This window comes from Phyllobates terribilis, unplaced genomic scaffold, assembly GCF_046119375.1.
Source record: "Phyllobates terribilis strain yellow unplaced genomic scaffold, ASM4611937v1 Scaffold_2__4_contigs__length_985480577, whole genome shotgun sequence".
NCBI classification, from domain to species: Eukaryota; Metazoa; Chordata; class Amphibia; order Anura; family Dendrobatidae; genus Phyllobates; species Phyllobates terribilis.
The window spans coordinates 856,842,186-856,867,099 of NW_027362762.1; the positions used below are offsets into that span (position 1 = coordinate 856,842,186).

The 24,914-nt window shown below is 42.0% G+C and overlaps 1 protein-coding gene across 1 annotated transcript in view; it reads left to right on the forward strand.

Moving 5' to 3' along the window:
* The window catches only part of SLC6A4 (solute carrier family 6 member 4), a 180,158-nt gene that overhangs the window by 104,440 nt on the left and 50,804 nt on the right, over positions 1–24,914 (forward strand). Inside the window, exons 4-8 of the mRNA XM_073667966.1 lie at positions 1,223–1,442; positions 4,432–4,570; positions 7,871–8,005; positions 10,873–10,976; positions 12,628–12,755. Coding sequence (XP_073524067.1) covers positions 1,223–1,442; positions 4,432–4,570; positions 7,871–8,005; positions 10,873–10,976; positions 12,628–12,755 — 726 coding nt within the window. The remainder of the gene's footprint in view (positions 1–1,222; positions 1,443–4,431; positions 4,571–7,870; positions 8,006–10,872; positions 10,977–12,627; positions 12,756–24,914) is intronic.

Consider the following 24,914-nt stretch of genomic DNA (forward strand, 5'->3'; position numbering starts at 1 on the left):
CCGAAACCCGTAACATTTTTATTTGACGATGGAGCGGTGTGATGGCTTATTTTTTGCACGACAAGACAATGTTTTTATTTATACCATTTTGGGACAGATGTGATGTTTTGATCGCTTGTTACATTTTTTGTGACATTGCAGCAACCAAAAAAAAAAACTAAATTGAATTTTGGTGTTCTTCATTTTTTTGGTTTACAGTGATTACCGATTGGGTGAATTATTTTTATATCTTGATAGATGAGACTTTTCTAAACGTGGCGATACCACATATGTTTTTTTTGTTGTTTTTTTAAAATTTTAACGAGAGGAATTTGAACTTTTTCGTTTTTTGTTTAGTTCTTTTTTCATATTTTTTTTAAATCTTTTTTTTTTTAACCTTTCACTGTATTTGTTAGTCCTTGGACTTGAAGCTGTGATCGTCTGATCGCTTGTTCTGTTTACAGTGATGCCACTTCATCTCTGTATATAGTAAAAATCACTGTCTCCTTTGAAGTCTGGCCACAGGCAGGGTTTCAAAAGAACTCCGTAATAACAAGAAAGGGGGACTTCAGCAGATCCCCGGCTGTCATGGCTACCCATCAAAGATCCGCAAACATGTCACATGCACGCCAATGGGTGCACGGAATAACCCGCCCCCATGCCGGCGCATGTTAAATGCCGCTGTCGGAGTTCGACAGCAGAGTTTAACAGGTTAACAATCACAGTCGGAGCACTGCTCCATCTGCAATTGTTAGAGGTAGGACCTGGCTGTAACCCCCAGCCATGATCCTTTTTTGCAGGTTGAGTTGTTGTTTTGAATGCCCCCATTTGATTTTACCATGTAATGTACTAAAAAAATTAAAATAAAAACCAAACAAAAAATACAAACACCTCCAAGTAAAGTGGAATTGGGGGAGGGGGGGAAACATCAATTCCAGCATTGTTTTTTAGTTTTGTTTTTCGATACACACGTTCCAGTACAATTGACCTGTTATGTTTGTCTAGGGATCAGTGATTTGATGATGCCCAGTTTATATTTATTATTTTTATGTTTTACTACTTAAGAAACAAATGTTTTTTTCTTTGCTTACCATATTGGATAAAAATTCACTGTTCTGCTGATCGGTGCGGATCCCAACGACTGGACACCCACCCATCAGCAAGTTATGACATCCATTAGGTGATAACCTGTTTTCACTGAACAACCCCTTTAACTCTTTTGCTCCCTTTGTTCACTCTCCAGGAATTGGCTATGCTATCTGTATAATAGCACTTTATGTAGCATCTTACTATAACACCATTATGGCCTGGGCTCTCTACTACCTCATATTCTCATTCCGGTCTGAGTTGCCTTGGACCAGCTGCCGCAACGAGTGGAACACAGAAAACTGCACCAACTATTTTCAGAATAGTAGTGTGACATGGATCAACAGCTCTATATCACCGGCAGAGGAGTTTTACACGTAAGTGCATGTAAGTGTGGTGAAGTCTAAGGGACTATGAGGGTATCTGGAATGATCCAAAGAGTTGCAAATGTGTCACAGTGAAGGGTATCAGTATGACAAATACACCAACCTAATTTTTTCCATTGCTCATGTCAGTAGACGGTGAAAATAAATCACACAAATTTAACATTTCTTTATTAGAAATTGATATTATGCAGTCCAATAACTGACTGCAATGTAACAGATGTTTACCATTAAAAATATGAGCTGACATTTTCTTTAAGTGATCAGATATTACAAATAAAAATGTTAAAGATTGAAAACTGTAGATAATGGTATGTTTATATTTCTTGAGGACCCATTAAAAGAGAAATGTCTCGTCATGCATTGCATATGAAAAGCTCTTCAGTGTCCTTGAAAAGCATGAAAATAGTTTTGAATCCATTACATTTGGGGCGTACATGGACACCCAGATACTAAATGACTTTTCACATCAGGGCAAACATGTATGAGTGAACTGTCATTTAAAAATGTTTTGAATACTTTTAACAGGTGCATAGTTGGAGGGGCTGGCAGACCGTTTAATAGTAAAGTTTGAATGAGGTGGTCTTAGGAAAAAAATATCCTGTCCATATACCCTTTTAAGCAGCTAGAGACCCTCTACAAAACCATCCCTTTAGTGCATTGCATAGACAGCCACTGAAATTGAATAGACCCGTTGTAGATGTTAAAATTCAGTTTGTGCTTCCGTCCAGTTTGGTCCTCTGTAGCAACTATCTTCACTTCCGACATGCAGCATTTTTGTCCGGCATCCGAGGTGCCTTTGTTGCTTATTAGGTCTTGTAACGTCATGACACCAGGCCAAAAATGCTGAAGCAAAAGTGAAGACCGGCTGCCGCGAAGGACCAGACCGGATGTTGGGCCAGGGCAGCGCGAATCAAAGTGCTTTCTACTGCCTTGTAATGCTTCAATACCCCTATGGCTGGGACAACAATAGGTGATTGCAGGTGGTGATAGAACGTCAGCAGATCACCACACTGGCTTCATTTCACAAAAAGATTCACTCCGTGAGACACTTCCTTCAGTAATAATGGGGATATATACGGTACTGTTTTGGCAGCAGGTTTATTTTGCATGGTGGAGAATTACAGGGCCACTTAGTAGCAGCAGAAGATGATGAATGGGCCACTGACCTACAAATCCATGTATGTCAGCATACAAGGTTTGATACAGTATATAATGGTTTGTGGGGTAGAGGCACCAAACAGAATTTTTCCCAGATAAAAGAAAGCCTAGCTTTTTGTATTTGCCTTTTAATATTGTGATGATATATAGTTCTATACAAAAGTTTTAGACAAGTGTGAAAAAAGAGTTAATGGTTTTATTTTTATCTATTTAAAAAAGGGAAAGTGGACAAAGCAAAAACTAAATCCAATCAATATTAGATGAGATCACAGTTTGCCTTCTTGTAGGCACACTTGAATAGAGTTTTGTAAAAAACTTGTCCAGGAGGTTGTTTCAAACATCTTGGAGAACTAACCATAGATCTTCTTGTGGATGTCGCAGATTCTTCTTTCCCTCCATGTAATTCCACACAGACTCAATGATGTTTAGATCTGGGCTCTTTGGAGTCTGTAGCATCACTTTCAGGAGTCCTTATTCATTTTCACAATAAACACAATCCTTAATGATTTTCTTGGATGCTTGGGGTTGTTGTCCTGCTGCAGAATAAATTTGGAACCAATCGGAAGACTTTCTGATGGTATTGCATGCTGCATAAGTATCTGCTTCTATTATTCTGTATAGTGGATAGTAATAAACGGGCAGTGTTGAGGACTGTAGACGCATTCGTGAGCCAAGAAAGGCTAGTGCAGCAGATAAGACACATCAGGACATCATGCTTACTTCCCTTCAAAATCAGAAGATGTCCAGCAGTGCCATCAACTCATAACTGACAGCAACCGATAGGACCCAGCTACACTCATCTACAGTTACGAGAAGTCTGGCTTGAAGTCGTCTATAAGGAAGAATTGTGGCCAAAAAGCCATACCTTCGACATGTAAACATGGCCAAGTGACTCAACTATGCATGAAAACATAGGACTGGGGTGCATAAAATGGCAGCAGGTGCTCTGGACTGTGGAGTCAAAATTTGATGTATTTGTTTGGAACAGAGAACAGTTTGTTTGTAAATGGCTGGGGAACGGTACAATAATGAGTGTCTGCAAGCAACAGTGAATGGTGGAGGTTGGTTTTAAGTTTGAGGCTGCATTTCAACAAATGGAGTTGTTGAAATTCAGGATGAATAGTGTCCTCAATGCTGATAAATACAGACAGATACTTATCTATCATGTAATACCATCACATTTATTCTGCAGTAGAACAACAACCTTAAAAATAAATCCAATGTAATGAACAGTGTTCAGAGTAAACAAGAACACAGTGCCCTGATCTCAACATCATTGATGCTGTGTGGGATTACGTAAAGAGAAAGAAGGATTTTGACAAGCCCACATCCACAGAAGATCTGTGGTTAGTTCTCCAAAATGTTTGGAACAATCTCCCTGCCGAGTACCTTCAAAAATTGAGGGCAAGTGTGCATAGAAGAATTTTATGCTTTTATGCTGTCTTGAAGGCAAAGGGTGGTTACACCAAATATTGATTTGATTTAGATTTTTCTTTTGTTCATTCACTTTGCATACTTCTATTTTTGAAGGCATTCTTGCTTTGCTTTTGCACAGTATTGTACATGATTAATTGTATATGTTGCCCATTGTCCACGCTACAAATGAAATATATAAAATGGCTAAAAAAATGTAATGACGTGTAATTAGTGCAGATCCTAAGCAACCATGGCCTCCACCGATTACATGTTGATGGCATAATTTGACAATATTCCATGACTAATTAGTACAGAACCAATTCAAATGCTAATCTGGAGTTTAGCACATTTCACAGCTATTCATCATTAATAATGATTAGATTTCTGGTCTATCTTCTGCTTCCAGTCGACTTGTGCTGCAGATACACAAATCAAAAGGTCTACAGGAACTCGGAGGGATTAGCTGGCAGCTTTGTCTCTGTCTACTCCTTATCTTCACTATTGTCTACTTCAGCATATGGAAAGGGGTCAAAACTTCTGGAAAGGTTAGTATGAAGCTAGATGTAAAGAGAGGAGAGAACAAGGCGCAATGGGTGACTCAGTATTGCAATTGTTAGAGGGGTGTGAGGATGGCTACTAACCTTATGAAGTTGTGCACCTCTGCACAACCCCAGTGTAAAGCTCCACAAGCTCCGCTCTGTTGGTGGCTGTCATCTATTTCCAGCGGCGTTCACAGATCCTGATCTCTCGGTGGTGGATCACGTGGTCAGGTTAGTTGCATGTAACGCCGAGATGGACGCCCAGCTTCACCAACACCCCCGGCAGCGTTCCGGAGGGGTTAGGGCAGCGCAGCTTGGAAAACCAGGGTAGTGATTCTAATTAAATTCCTCCCACAGGTGAAAGAACAATAAGTTAAAGGCAGCTCTACCGCACCCCAACAGGGGGAAAGGGACAATAAATGGATATGAATAGCGGTACCAGAGCGCCAATAACAGGGCAAAAATATTAAAAGGACTGATTTATTAATATACACACAACGCGTTTCGGTGGACACAGCCACCTTCATCAGGTGTGACAAGCAGCAAACAATTGATCCTTATATACATTTGACTAGGTATACAATTACTTAAAAGGGGCGGGGCCAAATACAGAGTAATACCTCTATATTAACCCCTTGAGTTCATATATGCTTAATAGAGTAAAAAGGATTGTTATAAAATAATGCCTAATGAAGCATATAGGGTTCTTATAAAAAGGATTCGCTGTAAAAAAACAACAACTTGTGAATCCTATAATCTTAATACTTCATAGGATATATTGTCATCTACCACCCTATATTTTAGATTATATAAAAAAATAATAATAATTTTTACATACAACATAAAACAATGCATAAATATAAAGTATAAAATTACAATCAGTTTCTATCATTATAATTAGGAAAAGTAGACGAAGAAAAAAAAGAGAAAAAAAAAAAAAAAAAAAAAAAATTAAAATTCCAAAAAAAAAAAAAAAAAAAAATTATAAAAAAAAATCCCCCCCAAAAAAAAAAAAAAAATAAATAAATAATAAAAAAAATAATAAAAAAAAATATTTTTTTTTTTTTTTAAACTTTTTCTCCCTTCTCTCTCTCTCCTCCCTCCTCCCCTCCCTCTCTCCTTTCCCCTCTTCCCTCCTTCTCTCTCTCCTCCCCCCTCCTCCTCCATATAAAAGATATATATAATAAATTTGCTAAAATATGAAAACAATTATTTAAAAAGTTGTCTTCTCTATATTAAGGTTCAAACCTTCAGGAGACAAGGTTCCCATTTTGAAAATCCAATAATTTTCACGTGTAATGAGACGATTTAGTCTATCAGGGTGTGTATCAACTATATGATCAATGATAGTTAGTTTTAGGTTATTAGGATTTTTTTGATGTTCTTTTAAGAAATGATTAGAAACACTATGTAGGGGAAAGCCGTTTCTAATATTTTGGCGATGTTTATTTAATCTGGAGTGCATTTCCTGGATAGTGCGGCCAATGTATTGCAGGCCGCAGGTGCACTGGAGCAGATAGATCACATATGAGGACTGACATGTAAGTCTAAAGCGAATGGGATATATCTCTCCAGTGACCGCAGAGACGAATGTTTTGGCTCCGTTATCAATGGATTGACAGCATAAGCATTTAGGGACATTACATTTATAACATCCATTATTGCTAATAGGAACTGAATGGTTCGGTCTTCTACCAATTGTTGTATTGCTAGGGGCTATATAGTTTCCTAGATTTTTACTCCTCCGATATATGACATGAGGAAATTCCGGTAAATGACCAGTTAATATTGGATCATTACTTAAAATGAACCAGTATTTTTTTAATAAACTGGATAACACTTGCGTAGGTTTACCATAGGTAGTAATCAGATTTAAACTGAAATCGCTGTATGGCTCTTGGCTGGTATTCTTGGATTTGTTGATACACAGGTTCTGTGATAGGGATCTAGTTTTGGAGAAAGCATCCTCTAATAATTTCCGGGGGTATCCCTTAGCTCTAAAACGTTTTTGTAAAACCTTAGATTCCAGAAAAAAATCCGAATCATGTGTACAATTTTTTCTGACACGCCAATATTGACCGTATGGAATATTTCTAATCCAGCTGGGTAGATGGCCACTGTCAAATTCAAGATAGCTATTTACATCCACTTCCTTAAAGTGGGTAGATGTGGATATTTTACCCGAATTGTCTATATTTATCTGAAGGTTTTTTTTCTTCGTCTACTTTTCCTAATTATAATGATAGAAACTGATTGTAATTTTATACTTTATATTTATGCATTGTTTTATGTTGTATGTAAAAATTATTATTATTTTTTTATATAATCTAAAATATAGGGTGGTAGATGACAATATATCCTATGAAGTATTAAGATTATAGGATTCACAAGTTGTTGTTTTTTTACAGCGAATCCTTTTTATAAGAACCCTATATGCTTCATTAGGCATTATTTTATAACAATCCTTTTTACTCTATTGAGCATATATGAACTCAAGGGGTTAATATAGAGGTATTACTCTGTATTTGGCCCCGCCCCTTTTAAGTAATTGTATACCTAGTCAAATGTATATAAGGATCAATTGTTTGCTGCTTGTCACACCTGATGAAGGTGGCTGTGTCCACCGAAACGCGTTGTGTGTATATTAATAAATCAGTCCTTTTAATATTTTTGCCCTGTTATTGGCGCTCTGGTACCGCTATTCATATCCATTTAGTATGAAGCTAGAGACTTTTCTACTTATTTCAGATCAACATACTGGAACCTCCATTAGTTAGTCTGATCAGAAAGTGCCTACAAGGTGGTCTCTATCTGGAGGACCAGACATGTTCATAATTGCACAGAGAGCTCCTGATATTAATGGTAAATATGTAATGGTTTATTTTCCCTGTGGAGGCGCTGTAGAGAATTTGACAATTTGTGATCAAGTTTCCCTACAGATTACAACTGATTGTGAAAGCTTCATTTACACAAGCACATTTTACCCATACCACTGATCAATGATATAACAATTTTACAATGGCCAATGCAAATTGTAAAGGATGAACAATGGTTAATATCATTATTCAGGCCTAATTCATCTTGTAAGTAGATTTCATATGAGATGATGTGCTGTAAAAAATATGTAATTTGTTTTGCCATGTAGAAGACGTTTGTTTGCTTCGCTGTCATTCTACACTGACCAGTAATCATTTTGCCAATTAATGACCTGTGCCAAAAGTCTATGCTTGTCCCTGAGTATCAGTTCTGTGCCATTTGCTGGACTAAATGTTTTAAGATAATTTAGTTTCTGTGTCTTCTTTACAGGTGGTGTGGGTTACTGCAACATTTCCATACATTGTGCTTACATTGCTTTTAATAAGAGGGGCAACACTCCCTGGTGCTTGGAGAGGAGTTTTATTCTACCTGAAACCTGACTGGGAGAAGTTGCTGACCACAGAGGTAGGGCGGATAATTACAAAGACACAAAACTATATAAATATTACATATGTAGATCATTTCATTCCCAAATTGGCAGATATTTCTTAATTGCTTTGATCTAGAGGTGGCAAACTACCACATTTTTTGTGCTGAAAAAGCCTCCCTCGGCTTATTCTCGGGGATATATTTGAGTATATAGAAATTCCAGTGGTGGATATTGGTGGGAGGGGTTGCAACGGCGGAGGAGCGGTGCACAGACAGTAGCTGCTACTGCAGCTACCACTTGTGCCCGCTGCTAAAGGGAAATGAATATTCACTCTTTCCCACTCCCATGGGTGTGGAGAAGAGTGAATAGTCATTCTCTTTAGTAGCGGGCACAGAGGAGTGCTGAGCCGCAGCTCCTGCTGACAGTGCCCACTACTAAAGAGAATGCATATTTATTCTTCTCCACGCCCAGGGTCCCGGCGTGGAGAGGAGTGAATATGCCGGCAGCTGACATCAGCGTCTGAGGGCGCATGACAGTGACGCCATGCGCTGCTCAGATGCTGAGATGAGCTGCTGCAGCAGAATAGGACGCAGTGCTGGAGCAGAGGTGGTGAGGAAGGAAGGTGAGTATAAGTGTTTATTTTTTGTGTGCGGTGATGGGGTTGCCATACATACCAGGAGTGGGGGAGGAGGAGGCCATGCATACCAGGATTGGGGATGAGGGGGCCGTGTATATCAGGATTGGGGATGAGGGGTGCCATACATACCAGGATTGGGAATGAGGGCTGCCATACATATCAGTATAGGGAACGAGGGGGCCATGCATAGCAGGATTGGTGATGAGAAGGGACATGCATACCGGTATTGGGATGAGGGGTGCCATGCATACCAGGATTGGGGATGAGGGGGCCATGCATATCAGGTTTGGGGATGAGGGGTGCCATACATACCAGGATTGGGGATGAGAGGTGCCATGCATACCAGGATTGGAGATGAGGGTGCTATACATACCAGCATTGGGGATGAGGGTTGCCACACATTCCAGGATTGGGGGATGGGGAGGCCATACATACCAGGATTGGGGATGAAGGGGCCATGCATACCAGGATGAGGAAATTTACTAGTAGCTGCTGCATTTCCCACCCTAGGCTTATACTCGAGTCAATAAGTTTTCCCAGGTTTTTGTGGTTAAATTAGGTACCTCGACTTATACTCAGATCGGCTTATACTCGATTTTTTACGGTAAGTTTCTCGCCCAAAGTGTGTGATGAGGATCTCCCAATCCTCCTGTAATCAGATGCACTTGTAAAAAAACATCACACACAGTAAACAAGCACCAAACAGGGCAAACAAAGTGAAGGGACCCCCAAAAGATAATTGAGTTGGTGTGCAGTCATGCTAACAATTTGCTATGGAGTTCTGACAGTTCCTGATGCCCATGGACATAACCTTAATGGTTGAACTTTACAGGAACTGAATCCATCAAGTTGTCATGGCTTGAGATTGAGCCAAAGGGCGTAAAAAAATGGAGAATATGTCTAATGTCATGCACTTCATTGGTGAAATTTGCATGTAAGATAATACAAGCAAATAGCAAAAGTGTTGCCATGTGTGATATATTTTACATGTATTGTGGACAGAATTGGTAGAATCGATTTGCAGGACCTATTCCATCAACCTTATTAGTAATCTGTGTCCGATGGATGGGAACCCTGAGAACCACCTCCTTCTTAATGGCTTCTGCAGCTTGTCTTTTGATTAGGCTCGCTAAGCTTCTACATCTCTAGTAATTCAGAGATAGAGAAGGAGCTGGCTTAGCTAAGAAAAGTCTCTCGTGCATGGGACCCTGGAACCAACGCTGGTAGCATGAAAACAATTCTCGTTTCAAAATTACACTTCATTACTAAGTCTTATTAAATCATATTTTGAAACCAACGTGTGAGAAGGAAGATCTTCTCTTTAATGAAGAAGCTTTACATGAGGAAGCGCAATACAGGACATGCAGGCACTGGAACAGGCAGAAAAAGTCATACTACATGATTGACTGACGAAAACAAACCATGAGGCTGTGCCGCGGGAGAAAAAACAATTCTTTTCTGTACAGTGTTTGACACACAACAGTCTCTATAGTCTTCATCACAAACGTGACTACCAACAGAAATAAAGAGGTTGTGTTGATTTTATGAGCCTAATTTAACTTTGTATGGTATACCCAATTGTTCCATCATGAGAAATGTTGAGTTTTTTGCCTCCAGGCTTTTTCTTTATTTAGTTAAATCAATAACAATTGATTTAAATTGTTTTCTCGACATAGTCTGGGATAAGTGCTTTATTCTTGTTCTGTAGACTTCAAATGCCAATGTGTAAAAAATGTGGCCTTGGGTGGATTTTCCATAATTGACTACTAATTAAGTCAATATGATCTGCATACATATGTAGAACTATGGAAAATTCCTAATGGTTGCCGCAACCCACTCAAGATTTTACCTCGCAGAAGGCAATAGACATGAGAGAAAAGTCGTCTGAGTCTAATGATGACAGGATCAGCCAATGAACTAATGGTTCTCCCCCGATACTTCCAGTAGGAGGTAAACTGCTACCTGTAGTGAGTTACAGCGGCTCATTTCCTCAATTACTGACTGGCACATCTTTGACTGAACCATGTGCCTGTTTATGGGGAAAGTCAGAAGAGATATGTAGCCGTCAAGCAACAAGGCAACAGTTATTTTGTAAGCCAGCTTTATACGGCTGTGGAAACAAAGAATAGGGGCTCAGTAGAAAGAGAAGCCAAATGGAAATGTGCCCACCATGATTTAATTGTTTTCCTCTATCCATAGATAAATATTACTTGATTTCAACTGGGAAATGTAATTTCCATTCTCTATTTTGCTTTATCCTTGCAGGTCTGGGTGGATGCAGCAGCGCAAATATTCTTCTCACTGGGCCCTGGGTTTGGAGTTTTATTGGCCTTCGCTAGCTACAATAAATTTCACAACAACTGCTACCAGTTAGTATTAGTAACATTTTATTAAGTTCCCTGAAAATTATATTTATTTTATTGAATGACCTCCCAGTCATCAGGCGATTTAATTTTCTCTTTGCTTCATGAATGCATTTTATGGTAATTAAAAAAAAAAAGTGTAAAAGTTTCTTAGAAAGCTAAAATTAACAACCAATACAAATAATAAATAAATAATCTTTGTCCATAATCTGCCAGTCCAGTCTGTCTTTCTAACATCTGGTTTGTTTGTACAAATAATCCGATTTTTTTTTTTACACCTTGTGGCCAATCGTAATGTTAACGAGGATCCGGCACTTGCCATAAATGTGTATTATCAATATTATTATTATTATATTTTTTGAACTATGTGTAAATCATGATGTTCTCTTAAACCTGGCTCTTTTTTGTCTTTGTTCCTTTCCTGAGATATGCCTTGTAAGTAAAATCAATTTTTTTTTAAGTTTTTTTTAGTGAAGGGGTTGTGGCCCTCAAGCCTTCTCTATGGAAGTTTTCTTGCAGCTCATACACCTTTGGATAAAAAGGCTAGATTTATAGGCAGGGAAGAGGGGGCCATATATCAGGATCAGATAAGCCTAGAAGCAAAAAATAAACAATGCCGGATTTAGGAGAACAGCAGAATAATATTTAGATTTGAGAGTCCTCAGTGGTTGATACCTTTTAATGGGTAACTGAAAAGATGGTAACAAATTGCACGACTACTCAGGTCTCTTCATCAGGCATAGTAAAAGGTATCAACCACTGAAGACTCTCAAATCTAAATATTTTTCTATCCACTGGCTAACACGGTACAAGAATATATATTTTCCCTATATCAAAACGGAGAACAGCAGGATTTTAAGTAGCTAACAAAAATAACAACACGTTTATGGCAAATGACAGGTCTTCTTTAATTGGGAGCATTCTAAGTTCATGACTCATGAGAAATCCAAAGACTGCAAGAAAAAGATTAGTATTTAGTTTTTAAAAAAAAAAATACACATAATTGATGATTGATTGAACTCTACCTTACAAGGACTTTCATTACGTACAACTCAATAACCATCCTTTATTTTGAATAACTATCCACCCTAAATAGTCGTAAAACATGGCTATGATTGGGTTATCAGCTAAACTAGTGACTGCCTTCTTTAGACACTATTGTTTTGGAGTTTTATATATTTTATAATCTTTTATTTCGGGACTGGGGGCTTAAAGGGAACTTGTAACTAAAGCTTTGGTTACTAGACTTCATAGTGCTTCATTGCAGACGACCCCCTGTTTAAATAGCTAGGATGAAGAACTTGAGCTTCTAAAAATGCCCTGCGCAATAGTTACCTGGGCTTGTACTGTAGCCGGGACTAGTCACCGTCTCCTTGGTGCCTTGACTGGCCATTGCACCAGTAAGTACTGTATAGTCAGCATTAACTCTGCTGAGTGGGACATTATTCGAGGTAGAATGGGCTGCAGTTTAAACAGGGGGGTGCCTGCAAGATATTCATGTGCTCTACCCTGGTGGTGGTTGCCAACCACAACTTTGATGATGAAAGAGATATCAACGAAGCCACGATTATAGTTTGTACATGAGCTGTCAGTATGTAATATGTGAATATTAATTTCCTTTTACCAATTTCATACCTCTATTAACTGTGCATTACAGAGATGCAATGGTGACGAGCACAGTTAACTGCATGACCAGTTTTATCTCCGGTTTTGTCATATTCACTGTCTTGGGATATATGGCTGAAATGAGGAACTTGGATGTCTCAGAAGTTGCCAAAGATACAGGTAAGAAATTATTTCAAAGTTGTTGATGAAGTTATAGACTGTTACAATAGCTAGAAATGAATGTACATTGATGATGCTAGTCATAACTTTTCCATTGACAAGGCTAGCCAATAATTTTCCTGGATGAAGCTACCCATAATTCATCCATTTATGATTCTACCGTTTTTGAAATCCATCTCATTAATGCTGTTACCCAATGCTTTTCCATTGACCAAGGCTAGTCATAATTGTTTAATTAATGAAGCTAGAAAGAATTAGTCAACCTTGTACAGTGGGAAAAATAAGTATTTGATACACTGCCGATTTTGTACGTTTTCCCACTTACAAAGAATGTAGAGGTCTGTAATTTTTATCGTAGGTACACTTCAACTGGGAGAGACAGAATCTAAAAAAAATCACATTGTTTGATTTTTACATAATTAATTTGCATTTTAATGCATGAAATAAGTATTTGATACAATAGAAAAACAGAATTTAATATTTGGTACAGAAACCTTTGTTTGCAATTACAAGTTCTTGACCAAGTTTTCACACACTGCAGCAGGGATTTTGCCCCACTCCTCCATACAGATCTTCTCCAGATCTTTCAGGTTTTGGGGCTGTCACTGGGCAACATTGAGTTTCAGCTCCCTCCAAAGATTTTCTATTGGGTTCAGGTCTGGAGACTGGCTAGGCCACTTCAGGACCTTGAAATGCTTCTTACGGAGCCACTCCTTAGTTGCACTGGCTGTGTGTTTCGGGTCATTGTCATTCTGGAACATGCAGCCACGGCCCATCTTCAATGCTCTTACTGAGGGAAGGAGGTTAGTGGCCAAAATCTCGCGATTCATGACCCCATTCATCCTGCCTTCAATACGGTGCAGTCATCCTGTCCCCCTTTTGAAAAATGCACCCCCAAAGTATGATGTTTCCCCCACCATGCTTCACGGTTGGGACTTTGTTCATGGGGTTGTACTTATCCTTCTTCTTCTTCCAAACACGGTGAGTGGAGTTGATATCAAAAAGTTCTATTTTGGTGTCATCTGACCACATGACCTTCTCACATACCTCCTCTGAATCATCCAGATGGTCATTGGCGAACTTCAAACGGGCCTGGACATGTGCTGGCATGAGCAGGGGGACCTTGCATACCCTGCAGGATTTTAATCCATGATAGTGTAGTGTTACTAACGGTAATGTTTGATACTGTGGTCCCAGCTCTTTTCAGGTCATTGACCAGGTCCTCCTGTGTAGTTCTGGGCTTATTTCTGACCTTTCTCAGAATCATCCTTACTTCACGAGGCGAGATCTTGCATGGAGCCCCAGACTGAAGAAGATTTACAGTCATCTTGTGTTTCTTCTATTTTCTAATAATTGTGCCAACAGTTGTTGCCTTCTCAATAAGCTGCCTGCCTGTTGTCTGTAGCCCATCCCAGCCTTGTACAGGTTAACAATTCTGTCCCTGGTGTCCTTAGCCAGCTGTTTGGTTTTGGCCATGGTGGAGAGTTTGGAGTGTGATTGATTGAGTGTGTGGACAGGTGTCTTCTATACAGGTAACGAGTTCAAACAGATGCAATTAATACAGGTAATGAGTGCAGAGCAGGAGGGCTTCTTAAAGAAAAACTAACAGGTCTGTGAGAGACACATTTCTTGCTGGTTGATAGGTGATCAAATATTTATTTCATGCAATAAAATGCAATTTAATTATTTAAAAATCATAAAATGTGATTTTCTGGATATTTTTAGATTCTGTCTCTCACGGTTGAAGTGTACCTACGATAAAAATTACAGACATCTCCATTCTTTGTAGGTGGGGAGACTTACAAAATTGGCAGTGTATCAAATACTTATTTTCCCCACTGTATATAATGCGATAATCATCCATTTGTAGGATAAATTAATACAATATTTTAATTGTTAAAGGAAATTTGTAAATAAGATGCTCTCCCCTCCTCACCTCCACAATCCGCGCATATGAGAATGTTGGCCATTGTGTAACGTCATGAGCAAGGCAAAGAATTCAAGCAAACGAGGCTGGTGCTGGGTGGGAAAACAGCCTTGTGGAGAAGAGGAACCGGAAGTGCAGTGGCATTCCTCATTTGCATATGAATTAAAATGCTGATTTCTCAAGCAAGCAGCATGCAGTTTGAGGGTTGATCTTAATGACAGTTTCCATTTAAGGAAGGTTTTGTGCACTGATTGAACTATTGAATAGGAAATTTTCCATAAATTTGTGCTACAATATATTAATCAATTACCAATATAATTTTTTTTTTGTGTATGTGTATTCACGCATGGCAGATTTTTTTGTAAGAAAGAAAAAAAATTCTATTAATCGAAGGCAGATTTAGAAAACTCCATGCACATGTTGATGAAAAATCCCATTCAGATGTATGGAACAGATCCGATACAATTACTGTGCAGTAGGTTTATGCTGAACTGTATAAAATGAGTATTATCTGTATTGAGTTCAATCCCTCATTATGTACATTCTGCGGCCAATGTGTAACTTATATCACGATTCCTTCCTTCTCATACACAAAAATATGAAAGGGCACGGAATGAAGTTGGCTGATGCATGTAAGTTATTTTTGCCCCGAGGTAGTCAATCTGTCAAGTCAAAGCAGTACTACATGACAATTTACAGGCAATCACCTTAGTCATGCGAGCTAGATTATCAAAAGTTACTAATTATTCTCATTTCTGAAAGAAGAAAAGTATTTATGGTAGTAAAAATTTCAAGTCCGAAGCAATGGCCAGTGCAGAGGTTACCAATGGCTTACTGTGCACATTTCATTGTCAAAGTCACTGATCATCAAATCAGCCAGTGAACTGCGAACTATTTCAGATATCTGACTGATCTAGGAAGACAGTGTAAACACCCAGCGCTCAGTGCCCTTAATGAGGACAGCAACATCCTCCAGCCATGCAGGGAAATTCTCTGGCCAACAGGTGTATGTTATTATACAGCAAGGATTTATATTTTACATATCCACTACTTCGTTAATGGCTTTCGACATGAAATTAAATTGTGTAGACAAAAATTTCTATCTTCTGAAATGTCGTCTCCCAAATATGAACCATTGGCAGAAAAGGAGTGTCATGCCCATCTCACTTCTAAATCTAAATCATTGTCTAAAACTGAGCTACCTCAGACTGGAACATTATCTCACCTCAATCGTGGGACATCAAGTGAGGCAACGATGGTGACATTGAAGGCAGTCCCCATAGCTCCACATTGTGCAGTCTCTTCTGGCTGGTTGACATGATGTTACACTTGCGCTCGGACTGTTAGGCGCGAGTGTGGGTCGTGATCCCACTGTGGGTGGACCGCGGAGAGCCTGGAGGGGCGTGACTAAGTGCCACACCAGACCGACCTCGGATGCACAGCAGCTGACGATGTCATGATCCGAGGAGAGCCCGGGTGGGTCGAGACCAGATGCTACACCAGGACTGACCTCGCATGCATGGCAGCTGACAATGCCATGATGCGAGGAGAGCCCGGGTGGGTTGAGACCAGGTGCTACACCAGGACTGACCTCGGATGCACGGCAGCTGACAATGCCATGATCCGAGGAGAGCCCGGGTGGGTCTAGACCAGGTGCTACACCAGGACTGACCTCGGATACACGGCAGCTGACAATGACATGATCCGAGGAGAGCCCGGGTGGGGCGAGACCAGGTGCTACACCAGGACTGACCTTGGATGCACGGCAGCTGACCCTCAAGTAGGTATACAGACTTGCACGGCTGGTATACAGACTGATGCTGCAGGTATGGCTGATATACTGGCAGGCGGGTACTGGCAGACACGGCTGATGTACAGGGAGGCCGGTGCTGGGGCTTTGGGGCTGTTTCTCTGCCAAGGGACCAGGACGACTGATCCGTGTACATGAAAGAATGAATGGGGCCATGTATCGTGAGATTTTGAGTGCAAACCTCCTTCCATCAGCAAGGGCATTAAAGATGAAACGTGGCTGGGTATTTCAGCATGACAATGAACACAAGCACACCACCAACATACCAGCAACAGTGTGTGCCAATCTTGTGAAGACTTACAGAAAACGTTTGACCTCTGTCTTTGCCAATGAAGGATATATAAGAAAGTATTGAGATGAACTTTTGTAATTGATCAAATACTTATTTTCCACCAAAATTTGAAAAAAAAGATCAGATAATGTGATTTTCAGGATTTGTTTTCTCATTTTGTCTGTCATAGTTGAGGTCTACCTATGATGCCAATTACAGGCCCCTCTCATCTTTTTAAGTGGGAGAACTTGCACAATTGGTGGCTGACTAAATACTTTTTTTCCCCACTGTAGGTACTGGTTCAGACACTGCAGGTTTAGAGATAGGCATTGGTTCAGACACTGCTGTTTTAGAGATAGGTGCAGGTTCAAGAGATAGGTACTGGTTCAGAAACTGCAGGTTTAGAGATAGGTAGGTACAGGTTCAGTCACAGGAGGTTTAGGGAAAGATCCAGACAACGATACAGACATGTTCAGGAATAGGTCCTAATTCAGACAAGAACTGACACAGGTGACAGGTTCAATATTCAAGCCTGGGCATTCAGCCTCCAGGGTGGCAGACTTAGACTAGATCAGATTCAGGGAACAGATTCAGGGTACATGCCTGGGCATTCAGACCCAGGGAAACAGGAACAGGAGTAGAAACAGGACAGGACCTGGCAACTCAGTCGTTGCACACACACTGAAAGAGAATATTGCTCTGGCACTTCCAAACAGGTGGAGGTGCCTTGAGTACCAAGTGCCTCCCAGCAATAGGCTGGGGGCACATTAGGAATGCACGCACTGCTTCTTTAAGAATCAGGAAGTGCACACGTGGGCGCCCTTAGCATTCAGCCAGGAAACATGTACAGCAAGCAGAGGACAAGGAGCTCACAGCACACAGCAAGCAGATGACAAAGAACTCACTGCACAGCCCGGGGTGGTGAGTAAGTCAGTGTGTCTGCATGGTGGGGGTAGGGAAGCCATGCAGGGACACAGGCAGTGGTGTTACACATGATTGTCATCCAGCCATTTAATTTAATGCATTATGACATTTAAAATAGGTTGTACTTCTTGGCCATTGGCCATCTCTTTTGACTTTCTTCCCTGCCTAACCCAGCTGGAATTGTGCCCAGTTATTATGACAACATATCGGGGCTAGTGTTATTGTCCACATTTCTTTGATTGGATAGTTGACAAGCCATGTAACTACCAATTTGTTGCACTTGCCAACGAGGAGCTACTGCATGGAGCCTCTGTAGCAAAGTCCAGATCCTTGTATAGGAAAAGTGAAGCCTGTGGGCAGGGCACTCCCTAGTGTATTATTGCAGTTGAAGGTCTAAGTAAATTGAAGGTCTCTTGGACACCACTGAAGAGGACAAAATATCACAGAAAGATGAAGACGGCTTAGACCGTTGAAACGCGTTGTGGCAGTGGTATTGGAGGAAGAATAAAAGTCGGTTGACATCTACTAAATTGTCCAGTATTCCTTTGGCGCTCCCTGAGACCGCTGCACCATTGTTTACTTTTAAAATATCACAGAACACTTATCAGGGATTAGATGGTTTAGATTTAAAATTGAACAGTTTTGGGCTCCACATTTTAGAAAGGATATTCAGAAGTTAGAGTCAGTTCAAAGGCGGGCAACTAGATTATTACACGGGATGGAGGCCTCACATATGATGAGTTGTTGAAAAAGTTGGGCTTGTTTAGCTTGGAAAAAAGAGGCCTCAGAGGGGATCTAATTTACATGTATAAATATATGTGTGGTCAGTACAAAGGACTAGCACACAACTTATTCCTTCTAAAGACCATACTAAGGACGAGGGGGACTCATTATGGGTGGAAGAAAGGCGATTCCGGCACCTAAACGGGAAAGGGTTCTTTACAGTCAGAGCAGTCAGACTGTGGAATGCCGACCTCAAGAGATAGTGACGGCAGACACTATAATAGCTTTTAAAAAAGGGCTGGATGATTTCCTCAGTACACGTAACATTGGGGGTTATAGTTAAATTAGTGACAAAATGTACAATTGATGGAGGAAGGTTGAACTTGATGGACCTACAGTTGTGCTCAAAAGTTTACATACCCCGGCAGAAATTTTCCTTTCTTGGCCTTGTTTCAGAGAATATGAATGATAACAAAAAAACTTTTTCTCCACTCATGGTTATTGGTTGGGTGAAGCCATTTATTGTCAAACTACTGTGTTTTCTCTTTTGAAATCTTAATGATAACCAAAAACATCCAAATGACCCTGATCAAAAGTTCACATACCCTGGTGATTTTGGCCTGATAACATGCACAGAAATTTGACACAAACGGGTTTGAATGGCTACTAAAGGTAACATCCTCACCTGTGATCTATTTGCTTGTAATCAGTGTGTGTGCATAAAATCTGAGTGAGTTTCTGGGATCCAGATAGACTCTTGCATCTTTCATCCAGCCACTGACGTTTCTGGATTGTGAGACATGGGGAAAGCAAAAGAATTGTCCACGAATCTACTGGAAAAGGTAGTTGAACTGTATAACACAGGAAAGGGATACAAAAAATTATCCAAGGAACTGATAATGCCAGTCAGCAGCGTTCAAACTGTGATTAACAAATGGAAAATCAGGGGCTCTGTAAAAACGAAACCACGGTCAGGTAGACCAACAAAAATTTTGGCCACAACTGCCAGGAAAATTGTTCGGGATGCAAAGAAAAACCCACAAATAACATCAGCTAAAATTTAGGACTCTCTGAAAACTAGCGGTGTGGCTGTTTCAAGATGCACAATAAGGAGGCACTTGAAGAAAAATGGGCTGCATGGTTGAGTCGCCAGAAGAAAGCCATTACTGCGCAAATGCCACAAAGTATCTTGCCTACAGTACGCCAAACAGCACAGAGACAAGCCTCAAAACTTCTGGAACAAAGTAATTTGGGGTGATGAGATCAAAATTGAACATTTTAGCCACAACCTTAAACGTTACATTTGGAGAGAAGTCAACAAGGCCTATGATGAAAGGAACACCATTCCTACTGTAGAGCACGGAGGTGGATCGCTGATGTTTTGGAGATGTGTGAGCTACAAAGGCACAGGAAACTTGGTAAAGTTGAAGGAAAGATGAATGCAGCATGTTATCAACAAATACTGGAGGCAAATTTGCACTCATCAGCCTGAAAGCTGCGCATGGGACGTACTTGGACGTTCCAACATGACAACGATCCAAAACACAAGGCCAAGTCAACCTGTCATTGGCTACAGCTGAACAAAGTGAAGGTTCTGGAGTGGCCATCTCAGTCTCCTGACCTCAATATCATTGAGCCACTCTGGGGAGATCTCAAGCGCGCACTTCATGCTAGACAGCCCAGAAATTTACAGGAACTGGAGGCTTTTTGCCAAGAAGAATGGGCAGCTTTACCATCTGAGAAATTAAAGAACCTCATCCACAACTACCACAAAATACTTCAAGCTGTCATTGATGTTAGAGGTGGCAATACACGGTATTAAGAACTGGGGTATGTGAACTTTTGATCAGGGTCATTTGGATGTTTTTTGTTGTCATTAAGATTTAAAAAGAGAAAACACAGTAGTTTGACTATAAATGGCTTCTGACGGGGTATGTAAACTTTTGAGCACAACTGTATGTAACTATGTAACCCTAAATACAAGTATCCCAAATGAGCAAACAATCTAGGACAATAACAATGTAAATTATCCGCATATTAAATAAGTGAACAATAAAACAACACCATCTCTAGTACCAATATCAAACAGATATGGGCTAATCTACAAGACAATAAATATAAGTATTAGGTGAAGAAATAAATAAAACATAATAGTTAATGTACCAATAGATAACGCCCAAATACACACTGGATGAATAAAAATGGACCTGTGAATGAGGCAAAAAATATACAGTGAGGAGGAACCTGTACATGTAAAAAAGGATTTACATACAAAATACAATTCTAAATTACAATGAACAACCTAACAATGACAAACTGGAAAAGAGGAGAAGAGGGCCCTGCCCTTGCGAGCTTAGACTCTACAGGGTAATGGGGAAGGAGACAGTAGGTCGGGGTTGGAGCAGCTTCGGTGTTGGTGAGGTGACAAGCAGGGTCATTGCAGGCTGTAAGCTTTATAGAAGAGATGAGTACTACCTGAAACATCTGAATGTAGTGTTGGGGCACAAAGTTGTTGTGGAGGAGAGAAGCGGGTCTTGGGAGGACCAGAAAGTATATGTGCGAAAATATCAAGAGATTAGTTTGGAGATATATTGAGGAGACAGATTATGGACTGCTTTGTTGGTCAGTGTTAGTACTTTGAACTGGATTCATTGGGAAATTGGAAGCCAGTGAAGAGATTTGTAGAGGGGAGAAGTAGACGAGTAGCAAGGAGAGAGGTTGATTAATCAGGCAGCAGAGCTAAGGACGGACTTGAGGCATACGAGAGTGTTAGCTGGGAGGCTACACATGAAGATATTGCAGTAGTCGAGGTGGGAGATGATGAGGGCATACACTAACATTTTAGTTGATTCAGAGTTGAGAAAAGGATGGATTCTTGACATATTTTTGAATTGGAGATAGCAGAAGGTGGTGAGAGTTTGGATGTGAGGTTTGAAAGACAGGACAGAGTGTCTATCAGCCATATCCCCCTTCTTCTTATCACACTTTCTAAGGCTCAATGTGGAGAAAACCGAACTCCTCATCTTTCTTCCATCCCTGTCAACTCCTCTACCCAATCTTTCTATCACAATAAATGACATCATGCTTTTCCCTGTACCGGAAGTCCAGTTAGAGGTAGATTTGAGTGTCATCAGCGTATAGATGATACCGGAAGTCATGGCACTTTATGCGTTGTCCAGGCCAAAGGTATAGATGGAGAAGAGTATGGGTCCCAGGAAAGAGCCTTGAGGAACACCGACAGAGAAGACAGGATGGGGGGGTTGTATGGGAATGGGAGACGCTAAATATGCAGTTATTATCATTATTATTTTTTATTTATATAGCACTATTGATTCTATGGTGCTGTACATGAGAAGGGGTTACATACAAAATACAAATATAACTTACAGTAAACAAACTAACAATGGTACAGAGGGAAGAGGACCCTGCCCTTGCGGACTTACATTCTACAGGATGATGGGGAAGGAGACAGTAGGTTGGGGGGTTGCAGCAGCTTCAGTGTTGGTGAGGCAGCAGCTTCGGTAGTGGTGAGGAGGCAGCGGGGTCATTGCAGGCTTTAAGCTTTCTTGAAGCAATGGGTTTTCAAGTTCTGCCTGAAGGTTCCGAATGTGGTGGGTAATCGGACGTGTTGGGGCACAGAATTCCAGAGGGTGGAGGATATTTGGGAGAAGTCTTGGAGCCGATTGGGTGAGAAACGAATAAGTGTGGAGGAGAGAAGAAGGTCTTGGGAGGACAGAAGAATGCATGAGAGAAGATATCAGGAGATTAGTTCGGAGATATACAGAGGAGACAGGTTATGGATGGCTTTGTAGGTCAGTGTTAGTAGTTTGAACTGGATATGCTGGGGAATTGGGAGCCAGTGAAGGGATTTGCAAAGGGGAGAAGCGAAGGAGTAGCGAGGAGAGGGATGAATTAGTCGGGCAGCAGAGTTAGGGACGGACTGGAGAGGTGCGAGAGTGTTAACAGGTAGGCCAAAGAGGAGGATGTTGCAGTAATCGAGGCAGAAGATGATGGGGACATGCACAAGCATTTTAGTAGATTGAGGGTTTAGGAAAGGTGGATTCTGGAAGTGGTGGTACTGGAAGCCATGGGACTTTATGAGTTGTCTCAGGCCAAGGGTATAGATGGAGAAGAGTAGGGGTCCTAGGGCAGAGCTTTGAGGGACTCCAACAGAGAGAGGGCAGGATGAGGAGAGAGGAGATAGTGTGGGAGTTGGAGATGCTAAATGTGCATTTGGAAAGGTATGAGGAGATCCAGGAGAGGGTAAGGTCTTTGACACCAAAGGAAGAGAGGATCTGTTGGAGGAGGCAGTGGTCAACTGTGTCAAAGGCAGAGGACAGGTCTAGAAGGAGGAGCATAGAGAATGTTCTGTTAACTTTGGCTGTAAGTAAGTCATTAGTAATTTTGGTCAGGACAGTTTCAGTGGAATGATGGGGATGGAAGCCAGATTGTAGGTTGTCGAAGAGAGAGTCAGATGAGAGGTGGGAGGAAAGTTCAGCGTGGACATGCTGCTCAAGGAGTTTGGAAGCAAATGGGAGCAGCGATATGGGGTGATAGTGTGGCACCCCAGGGGTCTGGTTTCCACAGTAATGTAATGTTATGTCTGAGAGCAGGTGGGAGGGCCTTTGGTCAGGGATCCTGTGCATGCCACACCTCCTGCCCAGTCTTGGGAGGGGAGAACTTCCTCTATATAAACCCGGGGCTGAGGCAGGGTTAGGAGTCAAGGAGAGTAGAGACGAGAAACAGTCATAGGAAGAAACAGCAGAAGCTCAGTGGGAGCAATACTACTACGAGTCAGGGGCTGGCAGCTGCAGAGCTCGCCCTGACTGAGAAGCTTTCTTACCGGACCCGGCGTCCGAGGCTGTAGGGACTAACTCTTACCCAGCAGCAGAAGCCGACCGGCAGGGGATTTCAGGTCCTCAGGCCCAGAAACCCGAAGGCAAGGTCACAGGCGTGGGACCAGCACCGCCATCGTGGAGCGGAAGCCATTAGAAGGCCCCGAGTCACCGGCCATACGGGTGAGCACCACACGGCACACTCAGGGACGTGGGCTACTTATATCCGCTTCTAGCAAGGTAGCCAGAAGAGTACAGTCAGTTTGGGAGGCCTACAACTCCGCCTGGCCAGGGGAGATCCCATCTGCTCAAGGACTGACCAGGCCCCGTTCGCTAGCAAGTACTCCGGGAGGGTCTATCGTTGTTACCAGTAAAGACCCTGAATTACACCGCACCGTCTCTGAGTGGTTCCTGCTACCCCCATCTTCCACGTCGGCTGCCCTGAGGCCATACCCCTCCCGTTGGGGGTTATACTATCACGCTGCACAATTCTACACCGGCCTCAGCGGTCTGCCCTGCAGCGGCAGCTCCATAGCTGCAAATCAACGGGTGGCGTAGTCGACACTCAAATAACACCTATCAAGACTGCCACACACTGAGTTTGACTCCCTGGGCACGGACCGGGTCCCCGCCACTCGGAGACTACAACCCTCATCTGATCCGGTTCCGGGTAAGCCCCCGTGCGCGAGATGCTGCGCGACACAGCAGGCCCAGGGGCGCGTCAACTTTTGGCGTAGTCGGCAGGATTTCGTGCCCGCAACCACCGGGTACTGCGTGCCTGAAAAAGACTGTTCAAACTTACCCGCTTCCTTCCCGCCATCGGTGGAGTTTTCCCGCCATCCGGCGCCATCTTCAGCCTTCTTCCCGCCACACGTGGAGTTTTCCCGCCATTGGACGCCATCTTGAGGACGCCGCGCGGGAAGAAGAGGGGCGTGGACTCCGAAAGCGCGCGAGAACTGAAGCCCCGCCTCACGTCCGGACGTTGCGTAAGGTCCTGGAAGGAGCCCAGCAGACGCCGACGTCACAGGAGCGCGACGGAAGGTCCTCAACCCTGACGATCTACTGCGGAGCCGCGGCCTACGGAACAGGATCATCGCAAGGTAGGCCACGGTCCACTAGGGGGGAGGAAGATGTCGGATGCGGAGGAGAGCTTCACTGCCTCAACCCCCGCCAGCGCCACCGCTGCTGCAGTTATGCCCTTCACCATGCCCTATATCCCGGGAGCAGCTTGGCTACCCCAGTACTCAGGGGAGTCACATACCCTGCATGACTTTAGAGAAAAGCTGGATAGCCTCTTCCAGGTGTACCCCCTCACAGAAGAGCAAAAAGTGAGCATCCTGGTGGCCCAACTAACCGGGGCAGCCAAAAGGGAAGTAAAATCCTGGCCACCTGGGAGGAAGACTGTCGCAGGGATACTAACCCGGCTGAAGGATACCTTTGATACCTGCACCTCAGCCGAGATTAAGCTTAGATTCTACGGGTGCAAGCAGCGAGCGCATGAGAGTATAAGGGACTATGCACTAAACCTACAAGAGGCCCTGAGGGCCATTAAGCAGACCGACCCTGATGGAGTGGGAAACGAGGACAGGCTGTTGACCGAACAATTTATAGAGGGACTATATTGTAATGCCCACCGAACCCAGTTGCGGGCGATGGCCTTACAGGATCC